Below are 25,477 nucleotides of genomic sequence, written 5' to 3' on the forward strand. Positions count from 1 at the left end.
ACAATGGCTATGATCATCTCTCAACAGGAAAATAGGCCATGGTGCTTCAGTTGAGAGCAATTCCGTGTAAAGTCATGAGGCCAAGAAACAGGCTAGGCTGAGTCATATTTTATTCACAACTCTGAATACCATTGCAATGCATTCTGAAGAAAATGTGAGTAATGCTTGCGCCCATGATGCTAGGGTCTTGTGGGTGGTTGCCAAGGCACTGCTATGTGGTTGCTAAGGAGTTCTAAGTGTTTTTTAGCATGTTGTTATGTGGTTACAAGGGTGTTCTTTGTAGTTCCTTACTGAGTCTAGCCAAAAGAGCTCACCCCAAGTCTCTAAGCTATGAGACTATGGTCACTGCTTCAGTGTAAATATATGGTATTTCCCCACTTGTTTTTCCAAAAAAACAAAAGTCTGACTGCTTAGAAAAGTTGCAGCACACATCTCCACAACAAGCTGCTTAATTTAAGGTATCATTCATATCCACAAACAGAGCAAGATGAGATGCATGCTGAATTTTCATAATTAGGGTTAGGGGTTTGTTCAGATTATTAAACCAAAGCAATACATTTCCATTTATACATTTGGAAGACACTTTTATCCAAAGTGAATTCAAAGAAAACATATATTTATTTTTTTATCACTTTTTGTGTTCCCTGGGAATGGAACCCTTGACCGTGGCTAGCACCACGGAGTGGTGGTGGCATAGTGGGCTAAAGCACATAACTGGTAATCGGAAGGATGCTGGTTCAATTCCCACAGCCATCACCATTGTGTCCTTGAGCAAGGCACTTAACCCCAGGTTGCTCCAGGGTGATTGTCCCTGTAATAAGTGCACTGTAATGCATAAATGTAAACGTAAATGTATATCAGTTGAGCTACTGGAACCCTTTAAACCATCCTTTGCTGGACTCGAACTTGCAATCTTTGGAACTGTAGTCCAGAGCGTTGACCACTGTGCCACACAATCAATACGCAATAGTGATATTGCCATAGCAAACACCATTAATTACAAGGGCTGGGTATTGACACAGATTTCCCGATTCTATTCCGATTCACAAGCTCTTGATTCAATTATATTCCAATTTGATTCGATATCGATTCATATGGGTCATTTCAGTCATAATGTCCCTTTGTTTACATATGAAATGAAATTTTTTCCAGCTAATGCTGTTAATTATACAGTGGACCTTCTAACTAGGTACATTAAAAAATGTTAATTTTACAAATAATATTTTGTTAGTTTTTCATATTTTGGTAACATTTTGGCTTTCTGGAACAGAAATGATATTAAAAGAGACAGTATTCAATGACAAAAATGGGTTGCATGGATTTTGTCTTTGGACACACATTATATGGAACAACTTTTACTCTCAACACGCAGTGAAAAGATCTCGTTGCTGAATACTCAACCCCTATACTACACAGTCACTGGTGAGTGAAATCTAAACATTTAACAGTCAGTTGCCAAATATATACATTTTAGCCGCATAGCACAACATTTTGTTGCAAATATGGGTGTGTAAAAATACTGTTTTTCCGATTAATCGAGATCTTCATTTGAAACCTCTATTACAATGAGAGGAAACCGATTTGTCATTGAATAATGTCTCTTTTAATACCCTTTCTGTTCTTTACAGTCAGTTGTTGATCAAAAAAACAAAACAAAAAAACATTTAATTATAATCATGCATCGCACAGATGAGGTAAAGCCATTCGAGTCCTCTCTCGTTAACTTTCACTCATTTAAAGGCACTGTTTAGACAGTACCGGTTTTAGCACGTGTTCAACAAATCAATGTAAATACTTGTAAATAGTACAAATTATGCAATTAAACAATAAATACAGTTGAAGTGAGAAGTTTACATACACCTTAGCCAAATACATTTAAACTCAGTTTTTCACAATTCCTGACATTTATTCGTAGAAAACATTCCCTGTCTTAGGTCAGTTAGGATCACTACTTTATTTTAAGAATGTGAAATGTCAGGATAATAGTAGAGAGAATTATTTATTTCAGCTTTTATTTCTTTCATCACATTCCCAGTGGGTCAGAAGTTTACATACACTTTCTTAGTATTTGGTAGCATTGCCTTTAAATTGTTTAACTTTGGTCAAACGTTTTGGGTAGTCTTCCACAAGCTTCTCACAGTAAGTTGCTGGAATTTTTTGTCCATTCCTCCAGACAGAACTGAGTCAGGTTTGCAGGCCTCCTTGCTCGCACATGCTTTTTCAGTTCTGCCCACAAATTTTCTATCGGATTGAGGTCATGGCTTTGTGATGGCCACTCCAATACCTTGACTTTGTTGTCCTTAAGCCATTTTGCCACAACTTTGGAGGTATGCTTGGGGTCATTGTCCATTTGGAAGACCCATTTGCGACCAAGTTTTAACTTCCTGGCTGATGTCTTGAGATGTTTCTTCAATATATCCACATAATTTTCCTTCCACATGATGCCATCAATTTTGTGAAGTGCACCAGTCCCTCCTGCAGCAAAGCACCCCCACAACATGATGCTTCCACCCCCATGCTTCACGGTTGGGATGGTGTTCTTCGGCTTGCAAGCCTCACCCTTTTTTCTTCAAACATAACAATGGTCATTATGCCCCATGTGCACTTGCAAACTGTAGTCTGGCTTTTTTATGGTGGTTTTGGAGCAGTGGCTTTTTCCTTGTGGAGCAGCCTTTCAGGTTGTGTTGATATAGGACTCGTTTTACTGTGGATATAGATACTTGTCTACCTGTTTCCTCCAGCATCTTCACAAGGTACTTTGCTGTTGTTCTTGGATTGATTTGCACTTTTTGCACCAAACTACGTTCATCTCTAGGAGACAGAATGCGTCTCCTTCCTGAGCGGTATGATGGCTGCGTGGTCCCATGGTGCTTATACTTGCGTACTATTGTTTGTACAGATGAACGTGGTACTTTAAGGTGTTTGGAAATTGCTCCCAAGGATGAACCAGACTTTTGGAGGATTTCTTTTGATTTTCCAATGATGTCAAGCAAAGAGGCACTGAGTTTGAAGGTAAGCCTTAAAATACATCAACAGGTACACCTCCAATTGACTCCAATTAGCCTATCAGATGCTTAATTAGGACTGACATCATTTTCTGGAATTTTCCAAGCTCCTTAAATGCACAGTTAACTTAGTGTAAACTTCTGACCCACTGGAATTGTTATATAGTCAATTAAAAGTGAAACAACCTGTCTGTAAACAATTGTTGGAAAAATTACTCATGTCATGCACTAAGTAGATGTCCTAAACAACTTGCCAAAACTATAGTTTGCTAATATGAAATCTGTGGAGTGGTTAAATAATTAGTTTTAATGACTTCAACCTAAATGTATGTAAACTTCTGACTTAAACTGTATGTAACAAAAATAATATATGAAATATAATATCTTATTTATTAACTGAATACATTTGTTTGTTTATTTAAAAAAAGCCAAAATGTGACCAAAGTAATAAAATATAATTAGTAAATTTAATATTTTCCTAATGTATCAAGTTAAAAGGTCCCCTGTATAATTAACAGCATTAGCTGGGAGATATTTTATTTTATATGTAAGCAAAAGGGACATTATAATATGAATCGATATTGTGACCATTCGAAATCTAATCTAATCGAGAGCTTGTGAATCGGAATCGAATTGGGAATTCTGTATCAATACCCAGCCCTAGTTGCAAATGCGATTGATTTCCTCGCACGGTAGTGAAGGGTTGAGCATAGTACTGTAAAGCAGTGGTTCACAAACTGGGTGCCACTCACATGCATGTCTGCATATGCACTATGCGCCTGCAAGTGCTTGTGTCTCATAGTGAGTGTTTACTTAAGAAACACTTAAAGGCTACATTGTTTTAATTTAATTTGTTAATATTAATATTAAACTTCTTAAATGAAGTGTGTTTTTAAAAGAATATTTGTTTATTTATACATTTTTCAGTGGTTGGGAGCCATTGGGGTGGGGGGGACACTTTAAAAGGGGTGCAATATTTTTAAAAAAAAAAGGTTTTGAGAACCACTGCTGTAAAGTATACTGTTAAGTTTTCATTACATTTAATTGTTAAATTAATTTTTTTTTTTTTTTGCTATAACAGCTTTTCTCAAAGTACATTAAACTCCTCATGCCTCCTCAAGTGAAAAAAATATTGTCCGAATACAAAACTAATTGGTTTCGCATCCGGTCTGATGGGTTTTCAAGGGATGCCCTGCACTTACCGTACCACCGACTTTGACATCATAAAGTCGTGCCCATTCATCCTCATGGCTGTCCACCATCATGACGCTGTCCTCCTCCTCTGAACCCCACTCTGCCTGCAGGTCCAGCCGCACCTCCTCACCGAGGGAGTGCATGCCAATGGCAGGGAACAGCCCATCTGGAGCCACTGGCACCACCACTGACCCAACCTACCATACACACATACACACGAAGAGGGCTCTGTTACAGGATTCCATGAAGTAAACCACTATTTTAGAATGAATCATATCTCAAAAGTTATTGAAAATAAGGCATAACACAAAGCACATTTGATGTTTGCCAAAAACCTTTGCATCTGGGCACATTAATATACAATTCTGCTGTTGTGTGGTCACAGGTGTTCATATATTACAATGATTTAAAGCATGACTTTAAAGTTGGAACTTTAAAGTTGGCTCGTTTTAACATTAGTTTTACTGTTTTAAAGGGATAGTTCACCCAAAAATGAAAATTCACTCATCATTTACTCACCCTCATGCCATCCCAAATGTGTATAAAATTTTCTTCTGAAGAACACAAATTATGATTTTTAGAAGAATATCTCAGCTCTGTAGGTCCACGCAATGCAAGTGAATGGGTGCCAACATTTTGACACTCCAAAAATCACATAAAGGCATCATAAAAGTAATCCATACGACTCCAGTGTTTTAATACATATCTTCAGAAGTGGTAAGATAAGTGTGGGTGAGAAACAGATCAATATTTAGTATTTAAGTTAGTTTTTTTGCTAGAAATTCTTCTCCCTGCCCAGTAGGGGGCGATATGCTTGAAGTATGTGAATCACCAAAAACACAAGAATGTGAAAGTGAAAGTTAAAGTGGAGATTGACTGAGCAGGAGGAGAATTTATAATAAAAAAAGCACTTAAATATTGACCTGTTTTTCACCCACACCTATCATATCGCTTCTGAAGACATTGAATCAACCACTGGAGTCTTATGGATTACTTTTATGTTGACTTATGTGTATTTTAAAGCTTCAAAATTTTGGCACCCATTCACTTGCATCGTATGCACCAAAAGAGCTGAGCAATTCTTCATTTGAGTTCAGCAGATGAAAAAGTCATACACATTAGGACGGCAAAAGGGTGAGTAAATAATGAGTGAATTTTCATTTTTGGGTGAACCTTTCCTTTAACTCGGGTGTTATAAAATGTGAGACTTAACTTTCATTCAGTATGAAGAGTATAACCTTTTGGTTTGTTTCCTTAAAGTTCCAAAATCAAATGAGATAACATACCTAATACATTATACACTGTAAAAAAAAAAAATAAATAAATAAATAAAAAAGACTGAATTTAAATTAAATGTTAACCATATATTAATACCATCACCATCATAAAAATTCTCATTCTGTATAATAAGACCCTGGTCATACTGTCCACCCCTACGAGGCATGCAGACTCACTTCGTTGCCATTCTTGGTGAAGAACACAGTTACTAGTCCGGCATCAAAAGTGTCTGCATAGATACCACAACCTATTCGGTCACCACGGTTACATTTTGGACCAAACTGTTGACCGACAGGGTTGCCATTGTATAGCCTGTGAAAGGGAGAGATAGTCGCCAGTGACTTATAGTTGCACAAGTTCAGGAAAAGAGGAACCGACGAATGAAATATCAAGCCAATTTAAAGCTAAATAAATAACAATTTCCCTTTTTTTGGTTTAAAGGAGTGTGTGCATCTTCTTTCTATATTAAAATAATTCTACACCAGCTTAACATGTGGAGACAACAACAACAAAAAAGCTATTTGTAGGTAGATTCCCCCACAAGTGTAAACACAGTGGCACTATCAATAACTGCGGGAATGTTAAGGGAAACCTGTGTGAAAACAGCCATAATTTTTGCAATTTTGTTTGGTGATGCTAGTGGCGCATACATTACAAACTTCACCTTTAAGAAACAAATAACTAAAGAACAGGTACAATGCTCAAAGCAAACTTACTTTCCATCATCCGCATGGTAAGCAATTGAATGCGGAAGCCAGCCAGGCTGATGGTCAAGTTTGTAATATTGAGGAACCAGCCCGACAGCAATCGTTCCCCTCACTCCAGTATCCATAATGGTCACCTGTCAGTATCAAAAAATCCCATACATTTTTTTTAGAACACACAACAGTATATCTGCAGCACAGTTGAGCAATTGTGTTTTTTCAAAGCTTGAGGCAAACACACTGTTTGATTTGAAATGACTAAAGGGTAGTAAATGGCTTTCAGGCACTTGCAAGCAAATGCCAACGATAATATGTGTCACAAATGGCACTGATTGAAGAATAACAGACGGCGAAGGAATCAATGGTTTACAAGGAGCGTTTGAATGAGTCACAGGATGGAAATGTCAGGTAACCTGTTATTAAGAATAGTAATGTCTCGGAATTGTAACTTATGTCTCACTTTGTATGCAAAGCACCTCAGCCCAACCCGAGCAGGGCCACTCCCTCTACGTGGCAAACTCCTCAAAGCTAGTAAATTTAACGTTCATGTGACTTTCTTTTGTGGATCACAAACAACGAAATATCTCAAGATTGTTCAGACTGATCTTCTTAATGGGCATTGGGGCGATGAGCTCTAAAAAAAATAAATAAATAAAAACACCATAAAGTCCTATTAATGGGTCAGTGACATGACAGGTTTTTTTTTTTTTTGTCCAGATCTATTAAATTATTTAAAAATACAATCCACAAAAAATCATTACTAGAATACAAATCTTCTATGATGAACATGTTTTCAAATGTCAAAAATGGCATGTGATGTAACCATCCAGAATCAGTATAAAAATAAAATTAAAAATACAAATCTAATTAAAAGCAGAAAAATTAAAAAGTGCAGAATAATCTTTTATTATTATTTCTTAAAACATATGCAGTGAAACAATAACATGTATAGGTTGTAATAACATGTAGGCTGCACTTTTGTTGTCGTGACAAAAAACAAAACAAAAAAAACAACAAAAAAAAAACAGTGAGGACCCCTTGAAACCCGAGACTATTTGTGAAGTAAAAAACAAAATAATTATTTTGTAAAAATAATTATAAAAAAATACTTTTCACCTTGAAAAATATGATCGAAAACTTTTTTGAAATTAATGAGTAAGCTGCGCACACTGTCATGTAGTCACAAAGATTACACTTCTACAAATGTCTTTTTTTTTTTTAAGATTTCTAATTTTAATCACCCTGGACAAACTTATTTGACAATGACCCTTAAACTAGATTTATTATATGCATTATATGTAAATGTTGTTTAAAAATTATTTTGTGTTCCCCAGAGGGAAGAAAATCATACAGGTTTGGAGGAACAAAAAAGGGTAAGCATTTTCATTTTTGTGTGAACAACTCTTTTCAATCTGTTCCCAGAGAAACTGAGCTATTGTTGTCTAAGAACAATGATGTATTCATTGTTTTTGAGGAAACTTGGTGCAACAGCAGAAGTCACTACCATCATGCAAAAAGGCAGGATAAATCCGTGACTCAATGGTTGGAGCCGTACTGTTGGAGGAGGCCACTGTATGGACAAATTTATCCAGTTGTTGATCCTCAAACTAAACTTAACTCAGCACCCTGAGCCAAAACCACTCACAAGCTTAAAAATGGGACCCTTCCGGTTCCCACAGGTTTAAGTCCAAGTTTCCTCATCTTCCTTGTTGTCTCTTTCGAGGATTTGCTTTCCAAGCTTTAAGAAGCTCCTGTAAATCCTTAAAAAAAAAAACGAAATTCGAATGCTTGCTGCAGGTCTTTCCTACTGTGAATTTTATGCACAATGAACACTGAAGGCACTCAATTTTATTAGCACAACTTGTGCCATAGCGGCTGCAAAATTCCACTGCAGAGTTCCAGACAAAATAATCAGTTACACTAATAGTGAAATTTCCACTCGACTAAGGAAAAAATTTATTTGCACATGCACACTTGAGTTCCCTGAGAAAACAGGGCAGGGGTTAATCACGGTACACCATTCAAATGTTGAAATAAGGAGAACGGTAAAGGTACAGCAACAGTCGGAATAAGACAGAGCTTTGGCTGGCTGACCCACAGAGGTTGAAATAAAACCCCTGTGAAAGCGTAATGAGGAAACATGAGGATGCCGCTGACGCATATCCCGGCTGGCAGATGACCTTTAAGGGAGAAAAAAGTTTCCCAGACTTTGACAATCTGAAGGATTCTCTTGGTTCCTGCGTCACAATCAGGTGATCTGGAGCATATAAAGCAAGATTATTTATTGATTGCTAATAGCTCATCGCTGTAGATGTCACATTTGTTTGTGGGGACTGTAGATTACCTGGCAAACAGACGTAAGGAGTGACGCTATTGGTCAATATGACTGCAGAAGAGCTTTGGTTTTAAAACATCTGCTTTGACAGGAACCTTTCTTTATAAGCCACAGGTGATTATCAAAAAAATGTTGCGGGTTCAGTACAAGTTAATAGGGCTGTGACGATGCAATCAAATATAAATATATAGCGATACTTTTACCCTTGATATTATATCAATACTTAGACCCCTGTATCGATTTTTTTATTCTGCTATTTGTGTATTCATATCATGTAAACACAACAAAGTCGGCACACTGTGAACCCCAAATCAATTTAATGAACTCACCAAGAGAAATAAATGTGATGTTTCGAGCTACATCATCTTCATCAGACACCAGTATATAACTGAAACAGACTCAAATGAATTGGAATTTAAAGCTTGTGACTCGTAATCAAATCAAATCATGGTATCGTGATGTATCGCAATATATCGAATCGTGATGTGTATTGCAATACATATCATATCGTGAGGTGCCTGGTGATACCCAGCCCTACAAGTTAAGCTCAGTTAAAGGGATAGTTCACACAAAAATGAAAATTCTCTCATCATTTACTCACCCCCATGACGTTCCAGATGTGTATGATTTCTTTCTTCTGCAGAACACAAATTATGATTTTAAGAAGAATATTTCAGCTCTGTAGGTCCATAAAATGCAAGTGAATGGGTGCCAAAATATTGACGCTTCAAAAAGCACATAAAGGCATCATAAAAATAATCCATTCGACTCCAGTGTTTTATTCCATATTTTCAAAAGTGATAAGATAGGTGTGGGTGAGCAACAGATCAATATTTAAGTACTTTTTTGCTTGAAATTCTTCTCCCTGCCCAGTAGGTGATGATATGCATGAAGAATGTGAATCACAAAAAACACAAGTAGAATGTGAAAGTGATCTGTTTCTCACCCACACTTATCATATCACTTCTGAAGATATTGATGTAAGCACTGAAGTCTTATGGATTTCTTTTATGCTGACTTGTTATTTTTGGAGCTTCAAAATGTTGGCACCCATTCACTTGCACTGAAATTCTTAAAATTTTCATTTGTGTTCAGCAGATGAAAGAAAGTCATAAACATCTGGGATGGCATGAGGATGAGTAAATGATAAGAGAATTTTCATTTTTGGGAGTGGTGGTGGCATAGTGGGCTAAAGCATATAACTGGTAATCAGGTTGCTGGTTCAATCCCCACAGCCATCACCACTGTGTCCTTGAGCAAGGCACTTAACCCCAGGTTGCTCCAGGGGGACTGTCCCTGTAATAAGTGCACTGTAAGTCGCTTTGGATAAAAGCGTCTGCCAAATGCATAAATGTAAATGCAAATGTAACTATCCCTTTAAAAGCCTTTGTGTCATAATGTTGAATTACCATAAAAATAATTGACTCTGCCCTTGTTTATTTAAAACAAAGTAAACACGGTGTTTTAACACACTGGACCTCATTCATGAAACTCAAGCAGAAGGACTTTTTATGCAAATCCTTCGTAAAGCCGTTCTGATGTAAATTCTTGGATTCATAAAAGTTTTGGTATTTTAAAATGTTAATGTTAATTGGTACAAACAAAATTTACAATCATGTGGAAATTGTAAGACATCCAAATGCTTTGTGTTCTTTCAGGCAAACTTACATAACTACATTTTGATAGAAGTGAAAGTCATTAAAAAAAATTAGCTAAATATTAAATTAGTCAAATTAACCTTAAAAAAATAAAAAAATTGTAAAAAAAATATTTATTCACATATATGAAAAAAATCACATATTTATTCCCAACTCTGCTTCTTAGATTTTAAATAGTTGTTTTTTTTTTATTTTTATTTTTTTTTAGTATGTTTGGCATTTTCTCAACAAAAGAAAAAAAAAAGAAAAAAGAATGCCCTCTAATGTGACTTGTTGGACAATTTCTTCTTTTGATATGAGCTCAATAATTTAGGTTTCACGAATTCAGTACAGGTATTGATAAATCCCATTCAGTTGATAACCTATGGTCTCTGCTAATGCTGTTAAACCTATAAATAAACATGTTGCAGACAGGTGTGTTCACAATACAACGGGAAAAAATAGAAAATGCCTTGCACACTGTCATAGCTTGCAAATCTTTATAAGCTGACAGCTTTTCCGTCAAAGACCTTCTTCATGCATTACATTAATTTCTCTGAAGATTCTTCCAGTTGCAAGGGAAGTATATTACTGTTAGCATCATAATTTAGCCTACCTGAGAAGTTTCACCAATGATACTGGCGATGCGCTCAACTGAACTAGATAAGGTTAATGGTGGTGGACCTCCTCCTGCCAGCATAAACTGAAATTTTTTTACACTAAAGATTCTTTTTTTTCTTGGACAATTCGATTAACAAAAGAGCTTCAGATGGCAGCCAGAACATGCGATTAGGGCTGCACAATTAATCGAAAAACTAATGGTGATTACGATTATGACTGTCACGATTATGTAATCGTGAAAACTGACGATTATTCAGTTTAAGTTTACTCCTGTTGCGTTAATGGTTTCTATTTAGAACATGTTTTTACAGCGGTTACGTTTCTAACCAATCCTAGACGTGTGCGCTCAGCAATGAAATGACAATGGTCAATCAGAGATACAGTGAGTCTACACTCCAATCAGTCATGACAACCAATCCTTATGCACAAGTTTTAAATAGTCTGACATCCAGATACTTACAGTATATAATAATTTAAGCAGTAAAGACACATATTGCATGTCTGATGGTAGTTTTGATTTTTATGCCATGTTTTTCAGTCTTTGGAAGTGTGTTAAATGTGTGAGGATGTGACTACATCAACATGATACATGATACACAGGCATATTGACTGAAATTAAATATGGTTCCCTTATGACTCAGTACACTTGACATTGCGTAGCTACGCATATGGGAGTGCCTTCTTGCACGACCTAGTTGAAATCACTCTACAATAATGCCAATATTCTAATATTGGCTATGGTGTTTTAGCCCCGCCTGTTTTGGCGCGAAACTGTCCACTATAAAAACAGGTGCACAAACACCATTTCCTCAGAATTTCTTCCTTCAAGACAGCGATCATCTCGTCTAGAAGCCCTCTACCTTCACCATCGATATACACGAGTCAGCGGGCGAAATCATCGTGGGAAGCGACCTCAGCATTCCGATTCCCCACAGCGCTTTGGCAGGGGTTGTGTATCCTTACAAAGCAATTGTATATTGTGTATTGCATATTGTGTGATATAAATATAAATATATATTAATTTATATATTTATATATCTAAAAGAATCACTTACGTGTTCACGTCTTTTTAAAGATGTCGCTCCGTAAGTGTTCCTTGTGCGACAGGCACATCCCGCCATCAGATCAGCTTGAGAGCTGCATTTACTGTCTGGGCCGTGCCCACGCAGAGTCAGCTCTCATGGAGACAGACTGTCCTCACTGCGAGGGCACGGCCCAGACAGTAAATGCAGTTCTCAAGCTGATCTTCACGCTTCGCTCGTGAATCACCCTTGTTCTGAGGGACAATTCAGCCTCACGCACCCTCCCACCCACTTCTGCTGTGATACCCGAGGATTCACACGAGGAGGCACGGCGGGGCCGTGAGGTTGAGCAGGATGACTTTGAGGTGGTGCTTGTGGCGGCACACGCCCCGCGAGCCCCTCGATCTCTCCTAAGCGCATGTTTTCCGATACGCTATGTGCGAGACAAGCTCCGGACTACTGAAAGAGCGGGCGGCCTCATCTTGTGCAGCAGTTCTGACGCTGGGGATAATTATGACGATGTCATGTCTCTCGCTGCATCAGGCGAGTGGTCAGTGGATGGTGCTGCCGCACTCCCCCCAGCAAGGGTGAGAAACGTGCACGCGCCACTGACAGGGAGATGGTCCGCGTACTTACAAGGGCGGTCAAAGAGCTTCACCTTGAGCGGTCTCCCCCAGAGGAACCTGAACAGTCTCGCCTCGATGAATGGTTCCAGCAGTCGGATGCCGTCAAACGGCAGCGTCCCGCAAATCTGCCCCATTCTTCCCCGAAGTTCATAACAAACTATCCAAGTCCTGGTCCCCTTATACGGCATGCTCGCGCAGTGACGCCATCCTCTTTAATGTGGATCACGGGGAAGAAAACGGTTATGCCCAATTACCCCCTGTGGAGGAGGCAGCAGCGGCACACCTCTGCCCAACGAGTAACAGGGCATGGAAATCACACCCCATACATCCTTCCAAACCATGTCGACAAACATCCGCACTGGCAGGAAAAGCTTAGTCAGCGGCAGGACAAGCTGGATCAGCACTCCACACAATGGCGGTGCTCCTGGATTTTCAAGCCAAGCTCCTCAGGCAAATGGACGAGCACGGCTTCGATCCAGAGACATTCAAAGAGCTCCGCACCGCTACAGACTTAGCACTGCATGCCACGAATGTCATTGCGCAGGCTATTGGCAAGTCCATGGGCAACCTGGCAGTTCTGGATCGACATATATGGCTGACCCTCACAGAAATGAGTGATAAGGAAAAAGCCACTCTTTTGGATGATCCAGTGTCTCCAGCCAGCCTCTTTGGCAGCTCTGTGAATAAGTTTGCTGAGCGTTACGTCGCGATTCAGCAGCAGTCACAGGCTATGAGACACTTTATGCCCAAACAGAGTATATCACAGCTGGTTCACCCTTGCTCTGTTTCGAGCCAGCGCCTGACTACAAGCCCCATACCTGCTGCCTCACCGGCACTTGCGTATCAGCACATGCAGCAAAAGCGCTCCTGACGGACACAACCCTTTGAAGCGAAAAGAGCCCGCAGTTCCCCCAGGGTCTGCTCCAAAAAGGCTCGACTGGAGACACAAAACACTGTTCCCCATCTCCCCACTATTGTTTGTCGGGAAATGAATATTGTTGTTCACAATATTGTTCAAAATGTTGTTTCTGTGTCTTGCACTCAAATAAATGCAATAAAAAATGCAGTAAGTGCAAAAAAAGAATATAGCAAATGCACGAGATGCTCACACATTCTCAATTAAGAGCTCCTTTTTCCTCTTCAAAGCACACACATTATGTGCAACCGCTTCCCTATAGTGAGCATCGCATAATATCATACAGTGAGCAAACCAAATTGCCCTTTGTCCCATTACGCGGATGCGTGGCGAGCCCTAAAGGGTATTTCAGAATGGGTGCAAAAAACGGACGAACATGGTTTACGATCCAATTTGCACGCTGGCCACCCCGTTTCAAAGCCGTTCTGTCTTCCACGGTTTCGTCCGAAGACGCGCCAGTGTTATGTGCCGAAATACACAAGCTCATCGTGAAAAACGCAATAGAGATTGTGCCAAACTGTCAAGCACAAAAAGGGTTTTACAGCCGTTATTTTCTTGTTCCAAAGAAATCCAGGACGTGAGACATTTAAATCGCGTATTAAGCGCCCATTCATAATGATTACTCAGAAACGGATGTACGCCCACACGATTGGTTTGTATTGATAGATCTGAAGGATGCGTACTTTCATATCCAAATTGTACGATATCACAGGATCTTTCTGAGATTCGTGTTTGAGGGAACAGCGTATCAATTCAAAGTCCTGCCCTTCGGACTGTCTCTGGCTCCTCGCACAAAGTGCATCGATGCGGTTCTCGCCCATCTGAGGCTGAGCGGCGTACGCATCTTGAACTACCTCGACGACTGGCTGTTACTGGCACAATCAGAGGCTTTGTTATGCCAGCACAGAGATTTACTGCTTCAGCCATTCTACAGTGTCTGTCTGGGGAGATCACTTCCACTGAAGCATTTCAGAAAACATTGGGATTTAAGGCAGCGGCATCCGCCGTCATTCCATTAGGTCTCTTACACATGAGACCTCTTCAGTGCTGGCTGAAGTGCCCTGTGCCACAACGTGCTTGGCGCCAAGGGCGCATGTGCATCACTATATCCCGCCGCTGTATAGCTGATTTAGCACCATGGACAGCTCCTGCATTTTACCAGTGAGGTGTCACGCTGGGGCAAGTTGTCATGCAGTGCCTAAAGCTATCGGCTGTATTTCTAGCCTTAGAGGCTTTTCAGTCAGAAATAGCAAACTGTCATGTCCTGGTTTCGCTCAGACAAAATGACAGTTGTGGCATATATAAACTGCCAAGGCAGAATTCAGGAGACTTCACCCTCAAACTGTATTGAGAATTTGGGAAATATCTGGCAAAGCAGAAACTGATCTATTTGCCTCAGTGGAGAATACCCACTGTCCCCTCTGGTACTCAAAGTCCCAAGTTGTTAGGCGGAAAGTGGTGACCACGGATACTTCCAACATAGGTTGGGGGGGCAGTGTGCGATGGACGCCTGACTTTCGGCACCTGGACGGGTGCGAGAAGGGTGTGGCACATCAACCGCTTAGAGCTATCAGCTGTAATTTTAGCCTTAAAGGCTTTCAGTCAGAAATAGCGAGCTGTCATGTCCTGGTTCGCTCACACAACATGACAGTTGTGGCATATATAAACCGCCAAGGCGGAATTCATTCACCGCCACTGTTGAGACTGACGTGTTGCCTCCTCCTATGGAGCGAGCATCATCTCCTCTCCCTGAGAGTGACATATGTCCCAGGCCACCTGAATTATGGCGCGGGCCTACTGTCACGCTAAGGGGTGATACCGGGCGAATGGAGACTTCAACCTCAAACTGTAATATTCGGCAAAGCAGAAATCGATCTATTTGCCTCAGTGGAGAATGCCCACTGTCCCCTCTGGTATTCGTACAGCTCACCATGGGAAATACCACTGAGGAGGGATCTCCTCTCTCAGGCGCGAGGCACAATCTGGCTTCCCCAGCCCCAGCTGTGGAACCTGCATGTGTGGACCCTGAACGGGCGCGCTACACGTGCCAGAACTGATGCGTTCAGTCATGAACACCATTTTACAGGCCAGAGCACCATCCATGAGATGCCTCTACGCACTAAAATGGAAGGTGTTCACTGATGTCTCTTACATGGCAAGGACCCAGTAAACTGCCCCTTACATGAAATTCTAATATTTCTTCAAGAGCGATTAGACGCAGGACTCACCCTGTCAACGCTCAAAGTGTATGTGGCAACTATATCTGCATATCACACACATGAAGCCGATGCCTCTATAGGCAAGCATGATTTAATAATAAAGTTCCTTAAAGGAGCAAGACAATTAAACCCACCTCGGCCGGCTACAGTCTCGACTTGGGACTTAACTTTAGTCCTAATTGCTCTCGCAGGGCCCCCCTTTGAGCCTTTGGACTCTGTTGAACTGTGCATGCTCTCAGTTAAGACCGCACTACTGCTGGCTCTGGCCTCAGTAAAACGGGTCTGTGACCTGTATTCACTATCAATCGACAATTCATTTATTCATGTCTGGAGTTGAGCCCCGGTCTTTCAAGAGCTACTGTCAAACCCAGGAAAGGCTATGTACCCAAGGTCCTAACCACGCCCGTCAAAGCGCAGGTGGTTCACTTTCAGGCCTTCTTCCCTCCTCCATTTAATTTGTATGAGGAACAATCATTGCATTTGTTATGCCCTGTGCAGGCAATTCATGCATACATTGAGCATACTTGCCAGTTCAGACTGTCTGATCAGCTCTTTATATGCTATGGAGGACGCACAAAAGGAATGTCCATCTCCAAGCAAAGGCTCTCTCACTGGATTGTCCATGCATTTACCCTGGCTTATGAGTCGCAGGGTAAGACTTGCCCAATTGGTGTTAAAGCACACTCAACTAGAGGCATGGCCTCCTCATGGGCATGGACGAATGGTGTGTCCTTACAAGACATATGTTTTGCAGCAGGAAGGTCCTCTCAAAACACATTCGCAAGGTTTTACAACCTAGACATAACGTCTCTTTCTTCACAAGTCCTCTCTGTTTAGAACACTTGCTATTCATTAGCCATATATTATATATATATATATATATATATATATATATATATATATATATATATATATATATATATATATTTGGCTAATGAAACTTCATATATTCGTCATGAGTGCTCTCCTCCTGCCAACACGAGGATCACTCATTGCAGCATACCATCACACAAGACTGTGGCACCATGATACCTCTCTGGGAAGTTATGTCGTGTATTGCGGTATAATGGGATTATGTTCCCCATATGCGTAGCTACGCAATGTCAAGTGTACGGAGTTGTAAGGGAATGTCTCAGTTACGTACATAACCTCGGTTCCCTGAGACGAAGGGAACGAGACAATGCGGATGCTAGCCGCACTACAAGACCCAGAGTTCTTGAGACACAAGCGATGCGTTCCTTGTTCTCAGTCAGAAATTCTGAGGAAATGGTGTTTGTGCACATGTTTTTATAGTGGACAGTTTCATGCCAAAACAGAAGGGGCTCAAACACCATAACCAATATTAGAATACTGGCGTTATTGTAGAGTGGTTTCAACTAGGTCGTGTAAGAAGGCACTCCCATATGCATAGCTACGCAATGTCTCATTCCCTTCGTCTCAGGGAACCAAGGATACGTACGTAACAGAGACATTTTGTCAATAGTTCAAAAAGAACCTAAATATATTTCTTCACTTTAAACCATAGATATACCTTTATAATAACCTTTAGTAACATTAACAAATATTATTATAGTATGTAGTGCTTAAAAGAAACTGCAGCACAGCCCATAACCTGCTGTTCTGAAGAACCCGGAAGCGGTTGCCTGCTTAGTGACGTCAGTAATTTCATCAAATAATCGTCATTAATAATCACGATTACAATATCAAGGGCAATATTCAACAATTATGATTTTTGTCATAATTGCGCATCCCTATATGTGATGACAGTAAGTTCCTCACTTTCTTTGTGACAACACCAGTGTGTTTGCTAAATCCAGATGTTGTGATCTGAATGCAAATCATTTTAAAACCCTTTCATTACTGTTCCGTGTATCCAGATTCTCATTTAGCACATCTGATGCCTTACTTATTGGCCGTTTTCATGAGCGTGGATTTTGATAATTGTGAATGAATGTGCATGCTCCCCATATTCACTAACATACACACTAGTATTGTCACTGTACCAAATTTCAGTAGTCGGTACCGATACCTGTACAATTTCAAGATTCTAAATACCAATTTCAATACCACAGAAAAAATAGGTAATATGCAATTGAACAAACTCCTTTAGCTTATTAAAATGTTAAATTTCAAAAGTAAATAATACATTTAAACTAATGCATGTTTCCTTCAATTGTTTCTTAATTAAGTAAACATTGCTTCAATTTCTTTTTTTTTTTTTTTTTTTTAAGTAGGACCCTTTGAAATCAATTTTACTTTTTTCTAAATTCTATTTAATTTTTTCCCAAATTCCAAGTTTTCAATTTTTTTTTCTGAATTCCATGTTTTAATGTTTAATTCAATTTCATCATCAATCTTTTTTTTTTTTTTAATTATCCCCCTTTTCTCCCCAATTTTGGAATGCCCAATTCCCACTACTTACTAGGTCCTCATGGTGGTGTGGTTACTCACCTCAATCCGGGTGGCGGAGGACAAGTCTCAGCTTCTGAGACAGTCAATCCACGCATCTTATCACGTGGCTCGCTGTGCATGACACCGCGGAGACTCACAGCATGTGGAGGCTCAGGCTACTCTCCGCGATTCACGCACAACTTACCACGCGCCCCACTGAGAGCAAGAACCACTTAATCTAGACCACGAGGAGGTTACCCCATGTGACTCTACCCTCCCTAGCAACCAGGCCGATTTGGTTGCTTAGGAGACCTGTGTGGAGTCACTCAGCACACCCTGGATTCAAACTCGCGACTCCAGGGGTGGTAGTCAGCGTCAATACTTGCTGAGCTACCCAGGCCCCCATCAAAATTGTGTTTAATCAAATCCAAGCCTTGATCAAATGAGAACAGAACAATTACTTTTCAACATACCATTGCAATTTTTTATAATTATTTTTTTTTTTTTCAAATGAAGTGCTTTAGTAACACTCCTCACTACATAATCTAAAACACAACATTGGTCTTATTTTTGTCAAATAAAGTGCTGAACAACAGAGCATCACATTCTAAACGAAAACACTGATGAAAACTTCTATTCAGTCCAACAGCACCCTTGCTTGTGAGATATAGGTTAAACATAACAATAGTAATAAATACATTTTACTAAACACTAGTATTATATTTCTGTCGCAATTTCTTAAATTTCAAGCATTAAGCTTGACTTTTATTAAGCAAAACTTTTATTTTGATGCAAAGGCTTTTCTGGTTTGTGTTTGTGACAGTAGTTTTCACACTTCCGAATAAGAAGTTGGTTATATGACCAAGTGTTAATTAAATGCTGCGATTTAATTATATAAATTCATTGTCTGCAGGCGCTGCTCACTTCACAATGTATGTGTGCGCTCTTTTCTGTCATCTACTACAATAAGCACAGCGCATGATGCTCAAAAAATGGGGTTGTTTACAGCATATGAACAGCTTCACACATTCACTTTGCAGCACGCAGTACATGTAGACTGTACATTTATTTAATTAAATTGCATTTATTTGTGGTTTAATAATCACACTAGGACATATCACAATTTAAATTTAATTATTTGTCCATTTCAGAGTAAAAGGAATAACAGAGCACAGGCTCAAACAAGCATGTGACAATTTGTAAGCAGCCATCTGCCAATCAGACAGTGTGCTGGTACCGAATTGAGTCAGTGCTCGGTACTACTGGCACTGCAGAAACACTAGTATCGTTACATCTTTTTTTATTTTAGTATCAACTTGGTACGGAAGTACCAATACTTTCGACAACACTAAAACACGTGTTTAACTAACAAATCTGGGGTGTACGAAGCGTTTGTGAATCCGGAGGAAAGTTTTCGGGAAGGTCCATTTTAGGTGCAAATTACTCAGAATTTACTCATATATTTATGAAAGTTTCATGAATGAGGTCCATTGTCATTATATGTGTGCATTACACAGTGATTTTAAACAAATATACATAGCACAAGTATATTCAGATTGCGTGCCAGTGGCATATAATCAGTATTGTTCCAATTGATAACATGTTTTAACCGTTAATATTATTTTTTACACTTGATTCTAATCACCGCTAAGACTGTGTACACATGATAATACTGCTAGGCAACTTGTCCAGCAGGTGACCTGAAAAAGTTTGAAGTGTTTCGAATATTTTCTTTCTCATTGAGCAAATCAACAACAAACTCGTCATCATTGCTGCATTCTTATTGAAATTTAATGGTTGTTAAATTGCAAACTTGTCATTCTCATACACTGCCATTCAAAAGTTTGGGGTCACTTGACTGAAATGTTTCTCATGATCTTAAAAACCTAGTGATCTGAAGGCGTATGCTTAAATGTTTGAAATTAGTTTTGTAAGACACAAATATAATTGTGCCAGCATATTAATTTATTTAATTACAAAACCTTTTGAAAAAAGAAAAAAATAAGTTTTTGAAATGGATGACTTGGACCGAATAATAAAGAAAAGCACCCAATAAGTGCCTAGCATAGATGGGAACTCCTTTAATACTGTTTGAAAAGCATCCCAGGGTGATACCTCAAGAAGTTGGTTGAGAAAATGCCAAGAGTATATTTCTGCAAATTCTAGGCAAAGGGTGACTATTTTGAAGATGCTAAAATATAACACAGTTTTGATTAGATAGATTTTTATAATCACAACATAATTCCCATAGTGCCATTTATGTTATTCCATAGTTTTGATGACTTTACTATTACTTTAAAATGTGAAAAAAAAAAAAAAAAAAAGAAAACAATAAAGAGGTTACATGGAGTGTTTTTTGTTTCTTTTTTAAAAAATTCTTGAGAAGGGCATGAAAAGGATTAAACTGTGTCAACCCTTATTCCCAAATGAATGTGTATAACATCAGCAAGGACACCAACATTTGCTCCAAGGTAAATTAAAGCTAATAACTTAACTTTACATAGTTTATGTATTCTTTCAGGTCTTAGTAAAGGCGATAGTAAATAAAAAGTTCAAAGCATTAAAGTGAGTGTGTTAAGAGACGTATGAGCAGTTCTGTTCACTTACACTAATGTTATCAGGTGTGTAATCGCTATCAAATGAAGCTTTTCTCTTTTCAAGTGACTGTGAAAATCATTTGCCTCAATTCTGATTCACAGTCACAGTTTTACAAAAAACATCAGATTAAAAATGCCTTGCAATGTCACTCTTCATTCCAGCCCACAAAGGAATATTGTCCATTCCATTTATGAAAATATTTTGCCATAAACTGCCCGTTCATGGCAATCTCCCATTCATTACAATGGGAAATTCTGCAAAGCTTATCTGAGCGAGCGACAGTAACCAAGGGTGTGCGGAGCTTAGCGAAGTGTCAACTGTACAAAACGTTCCTCGATGTCAAAGACAATAAGGCTCGATTGTTCAAATAAGGGGTTTCCTGAGAGCAAAGTGTTTTGTGCAGGGCTGAACGTAGGACTCATTGGGGTAATGTACGGTGCAGTGTTTCCTGCACCGCTATTCAGCAGCGGCACTCCGCCGCTACTGAATCTCCAGCACCACAGCAAAAAAAGAAACTCAGGTTTTGAGGTTGCAGTCTGAATTGAATGTGATGAGATAAAATTAGCACGTGCCACGAAATACCACAAGAAAAAGATGTCTTTCTATTGCATTGTGTAGGGCTGAACAATCCATCAAAATAAAATCTAAATCAAGATATGACCTTGTGTGAATATTAAACCGCAAAGGGCTGTGATGTGATTAAACCAAACAGTCTGCACGTGATGCTTGTGCACAGCTCTGTTCTGAGTGAGCACACGTGAGGCGGTTCTTATCTTGTGCACAGAATAACAGATGTGTTTCATTGGTTTCAGTTTGGTAATGTGCGCTGACCGTATTATATGTACAGCGCTCTAAATTCTATTTAATTGTTCACTACAAGTTTCTATAGAAATTTTAAACAACCCAATGGCGCCAGGTTTGTGGACAGAAGAGTAGGTGAGATCATCTCAAAGGTTTAACCAGATCTCACGGCAATGCCGCGTACAAGTTTATTAAATTATTAGAGAAATATTACTTGGGTATAATAATATTAATATCGTTATTATTAGTTATTATAATACAGTTGTAGGCCTAATATAATTCTGTAATTTCTTAATATAGAATAATAACTATTATTATTATTATCAGGGCATGAAATTCAGTGTGGATGCAATGATAATCAATCTCAAATGTTCCACGTTCATAATGCGGTGAATTTCTGCACTATTTTATTCATTTTAACATGTAGCTGAGAACTGGTAAACCAATCCATACAGATGAACAAATCAAATCAATAATCTTGTCTTTGTATCAAACTGTAATTCCACAATTTGCTCAAATAAATCATCTCTTCCACGTCTCTCTCTCTCCCTTGTACAGCTCTCAGCTGCTCATTAAAAACTTGTCGAGTTAATGTGATCGTGCGCAGTGAGGACGCGTACATTTACTGAATTAATATGTTACAGATCTATAAACCTGTTAATTTAACAAGCAAATGCTGTTGTACCGCGTCTCTGTGAGCGATGCATTAAAACTATTGCTCTTGTTTATAATCAACAAAGCTGTCAACACTGCAGGTGCGCGACGTTGGATCAATCTAATTTTGCCGGCTTTCATACTGGGGTGCTCCATTATAAAAATACAACACCAAGAAAGGCAGAGATAGCAAATAACAAATAAATAAATAAATGCCTTGTGTGCAACCAGAACTGCTCAGCTGCAGGGTGAAAAGAAACACTTAAACAGCTATTAGGATACATCTCATCTCCCTAGAGCATTTTTAATAAATACAGTATAACATACATACTATCTTTAATATACATATTATATAAGCAAGGTTCACTCAGGATTTCATTTGTTAAAATTTTAATTTTTAATGTAGCTATTGAGTATTGACTTGTACTCTTAAAATGATAGTTCACTCAAACATTTCTGCAATCACTTACTCACCTTTGTGTTGTTGCAAACCTGTATGACTTACATGGAACTTAAAAGGAGATGTTAGGGAGAATGTTAGTTTCAGTCACCATTCACTTTTGTTGTACGGAAAGTAAGATGCAGGTACAGTAAATGATGACTGAGACATACTGCCTAACATCTCCTTTTGTGCTCTACGAAAGAGGCAAATTCATACAGACTCGAGGGTGAATAATGACAGAAATGTCATATTTGGGTGAACTGCCCTTTAACTACCTGCTAAAGTAATGTTTAAGGTATCTGCCAAGAACAACAACATAAATTAAGTCAACACATGACTGCATTACGTCTTGCTGGGAAACAGGGGTTCCAAAAAGAAATGAGGTAAAAGTGGGCCCATTACAAAGTGCACAGTCTGATGAATCCTTCACTGAATGAACTCACTGAATCAGTGTTGTTCAATGTTCATATGAAAACATGTACAAAGATATACTTTCGCAATACAGTTTCTGTTATTCAAGAATTGTAAGAGCTGAATTCTGTAGGAAACACTGGTATGGTGTGTTACTTTCCAACTCCAATGCCCTAGAGAGGAAGTTCATCAAACCAGCCCCACCTGCCAGCAGCACAAAACCCATCAGAGCTGTCTCACGGCAGCTTCTGCTGTGCTCCATAAATTAAATAATGTTCGCCCTCTCCCAAAGTCTAATTTATAGCTCAATCCCTCAGAGTTTTCCAGTACTAAATCACCAGGGAGCTTCTTTTCCAAACTGTATTTTATGGCAAAATTGCAAGAGAAGCAATTGTGTCATCTGACTGTATCAATTCTGAGTGTGCACCTACAGTACATGTTTGTTTGGGTCTTTTTAAGAAACAATTGTGACTTTGACCATGTAAATGCTGCAGTTTTAGGAGTGACAATTGATTTAATAAATCTACAAAATCATCATAAAAATGGAACCACATGTTAAAATAGTAGAAAATAACTTCGTACAGTATCTCTGAACACACAGTTACATAAAGCTTTTAGCTCTAGGCTATTGCATTTCCAAACAAAAGTAAAATAAAAGGTGTTGAAATGATTCACATTCTGATGTTATTAGCAATCTAACAACATAGGTGTGCTGCTTACCTCAAAGTAACAGTTTCCCTTTGATAAGGGGCGTGGAGCCACGTAGCAGCCAACTTCATCAGAGTTCCCTTGGTAACTACAGCAGGGAAGTAATAAAAAGCTTAATCTCTAATAACCAGAGCACTGTTGCTATAGGTACATAATTAAAATGCCCAGTGATGCGTGGACTAGCTTTTGAAATCAGCGTCAGTTCTGTTTCTACATGTTTCTTGATCTTTCACATTGACCTGAGTAAGAATTACCTTTGCTGGCATTTATTCCTTTTCCAATGATTTGCGAAGGACACCAAGTGAAAAACTACTTGAGACAAAACATTTGACACAAAGCTTCCAATGACACCGATCCACATAAATTTGATATTTTTGCAAGATACGACAAAAATTAAAGCCATCATACATTGAATACATTGAAACATTACTTCAAAAAGTAATCAAACGCATGGCATTTTTACTTATTATTATATTTTATTTAGAATTTATATTTGATTAAAAAAATATTTGATGGGGGCCTGGGTAGCTCAGTGGTAAAAGACGCTGGCTACAACCCCTGGAGTTCGCTAGTTCGAAACCCAGGGTGTGCTGTGTGACTCCAGCCAGGCTTCCTAAGCAACCAAATTGGCCTGGTTGCTAGGGAGGGTAGAGTCACATGGGGTAACCTCCTCGTGGTCACTATAACGTGGTTCGTTCTCGGTGGGGCACATGGTGAGTTGAGCGTGGATGCCGCGGTGGATGGCGTGAAGCCTCCACACGCGCTATGTCTCCGTGGCAATGCGCTCAACAAGCCACGTGATAAGATGCGTGGGTTGACGGTCTCAGATGCGGAGGCAACTGGGATACGTCCTCCGCCTCCCGCTCCCCTCCCACATACCTTATGTTAGTAATAAAATTATTATAAAAATATAATTTAGTATATATTTATATATATATAAATATTAAATATATAATACAATTCTATGTATTAATGAAGTATAAACACCTTGCCATCGCAACAATGGCCGTTTTCGATTCTTCACAGTAAATCAAGTGTACAAATATGATGAATGTCGAGTTATTCCAAGCTAAGTGTTAACTGTTAAACATATTTAGATTTGGTATATTTCCACGAAAGAAATTGGACCAGAATGTAGTTAAGGATTTTGCATTCAACAAAACTTTTCATCAACCAAAAAAAAAAAAAAATAACTGGAGAAAAAAGTCAAGATTCTGGTCACATTAAGCTGCAGTGTGAACGTAGTCTTTGCCATCGCAAAATGGACAAACATAGTGATAAAGGTTCATTCTGACGATGTTGGAGAGATTTGGAATTTTAAAAAAACGAATAAGGCTACTTCATCACATGTGCAAGGCCTGTTTATTTTTTCGATGGATTTAGCTTGCTTTTCATCTTTTTCTGGACAAATAAAAACAAGTAGCCATTGATTTTTCCTTGCAATTTTAATTGTTTCAATCAGTGAGGTAGAGTGAGTCAAGGCTGATTAAGTTTTTAGTACAAACTGATGGCTCAAATACACGCACTCCCGATGCTCTTCGCTCGCAAACCCATCTCACTAATTCTGACGAGGATGGGTGGCTGTGCAATTCAAAACAACAAACAAATAAGGAAAAACGAAAAGCAGTGCTGTAATTTTCCATAAAGGCGAGGGGGGACAACCCATGAATTCCACTCCAGGTGCTGGCTCTTAAACACAGTGGAAAAAGAACAGAGCATGGGTCACTCACTGGGCAACCTTACCTTAGCGTGTCTCCATTCTTCAACATTCGTTTGTAGCGCTCTTGATAACGAACAGCACGTACTTCCCTGATTTCCCTGATCCGGCGCCGCCAGTTCAGGAATCTGTAGTGTAAATTGATATCATCCATCTCAGAGGGCTGTGGAGTGGGAAACAGATGCCGTAAAGTTTAAA

General features: G+C 39.1%; 1 protein-coding gene across 2 annotated transcripts in view; it reads right to left on the minus strand.

Moving 5' to 3' along the window:
- LOC127419496 (SPRY domain-containing protein 3-like) overlaps positions 1-25,477 on the minus strand; it is an 82,130-nt gene that overhangs the window by 46,480 nt on the left and 10,173 nt on the right. For both annotated transcript variants that reach the window (XM_051660928.1, XM_051660929.1), the window contains exons 2-6: positions 25,306-25,442; positions 23,575-23,650; positions 6,194-6,318; positions 5,654-5,789; positions 4,208-4,396 (exon numbers count right to left, since the gene is read on the minus strand). In XM_051660928.1, coding sequence (XP_051516888.1) covers positions 4,208-4,396; positions 5,654-5,789; positions 6,194-6,318; positions 23,575-23,650; positions 25,306-25,442 — 663 coding nt within the window. The remainder of the gene's footprint in view (positions 1-4,207; positions 4,397-5,653; positions 5,790-6,193; positions 6,319-23,574; positions 23,651-25,305; positions 25,443-25,477) is intronic.

Source organism: Myxocyprinus asiaticus, chromosome 28 (genome assembly GCF_019703515.2).
Source record: "Myxocyprinus asiaticus isolate MX2 ecotype Aquarium Trade chromosome 28, UBuf_Myxa_2, whole genome shotgun sequence".
Taxonomy (NCBI): Eukaryota; Metazoa; Chordata; class Actinopteri; order Cypriniformes; family Catostomidae; genus Myxocyprinus; species Myxocyprinus asiaticus.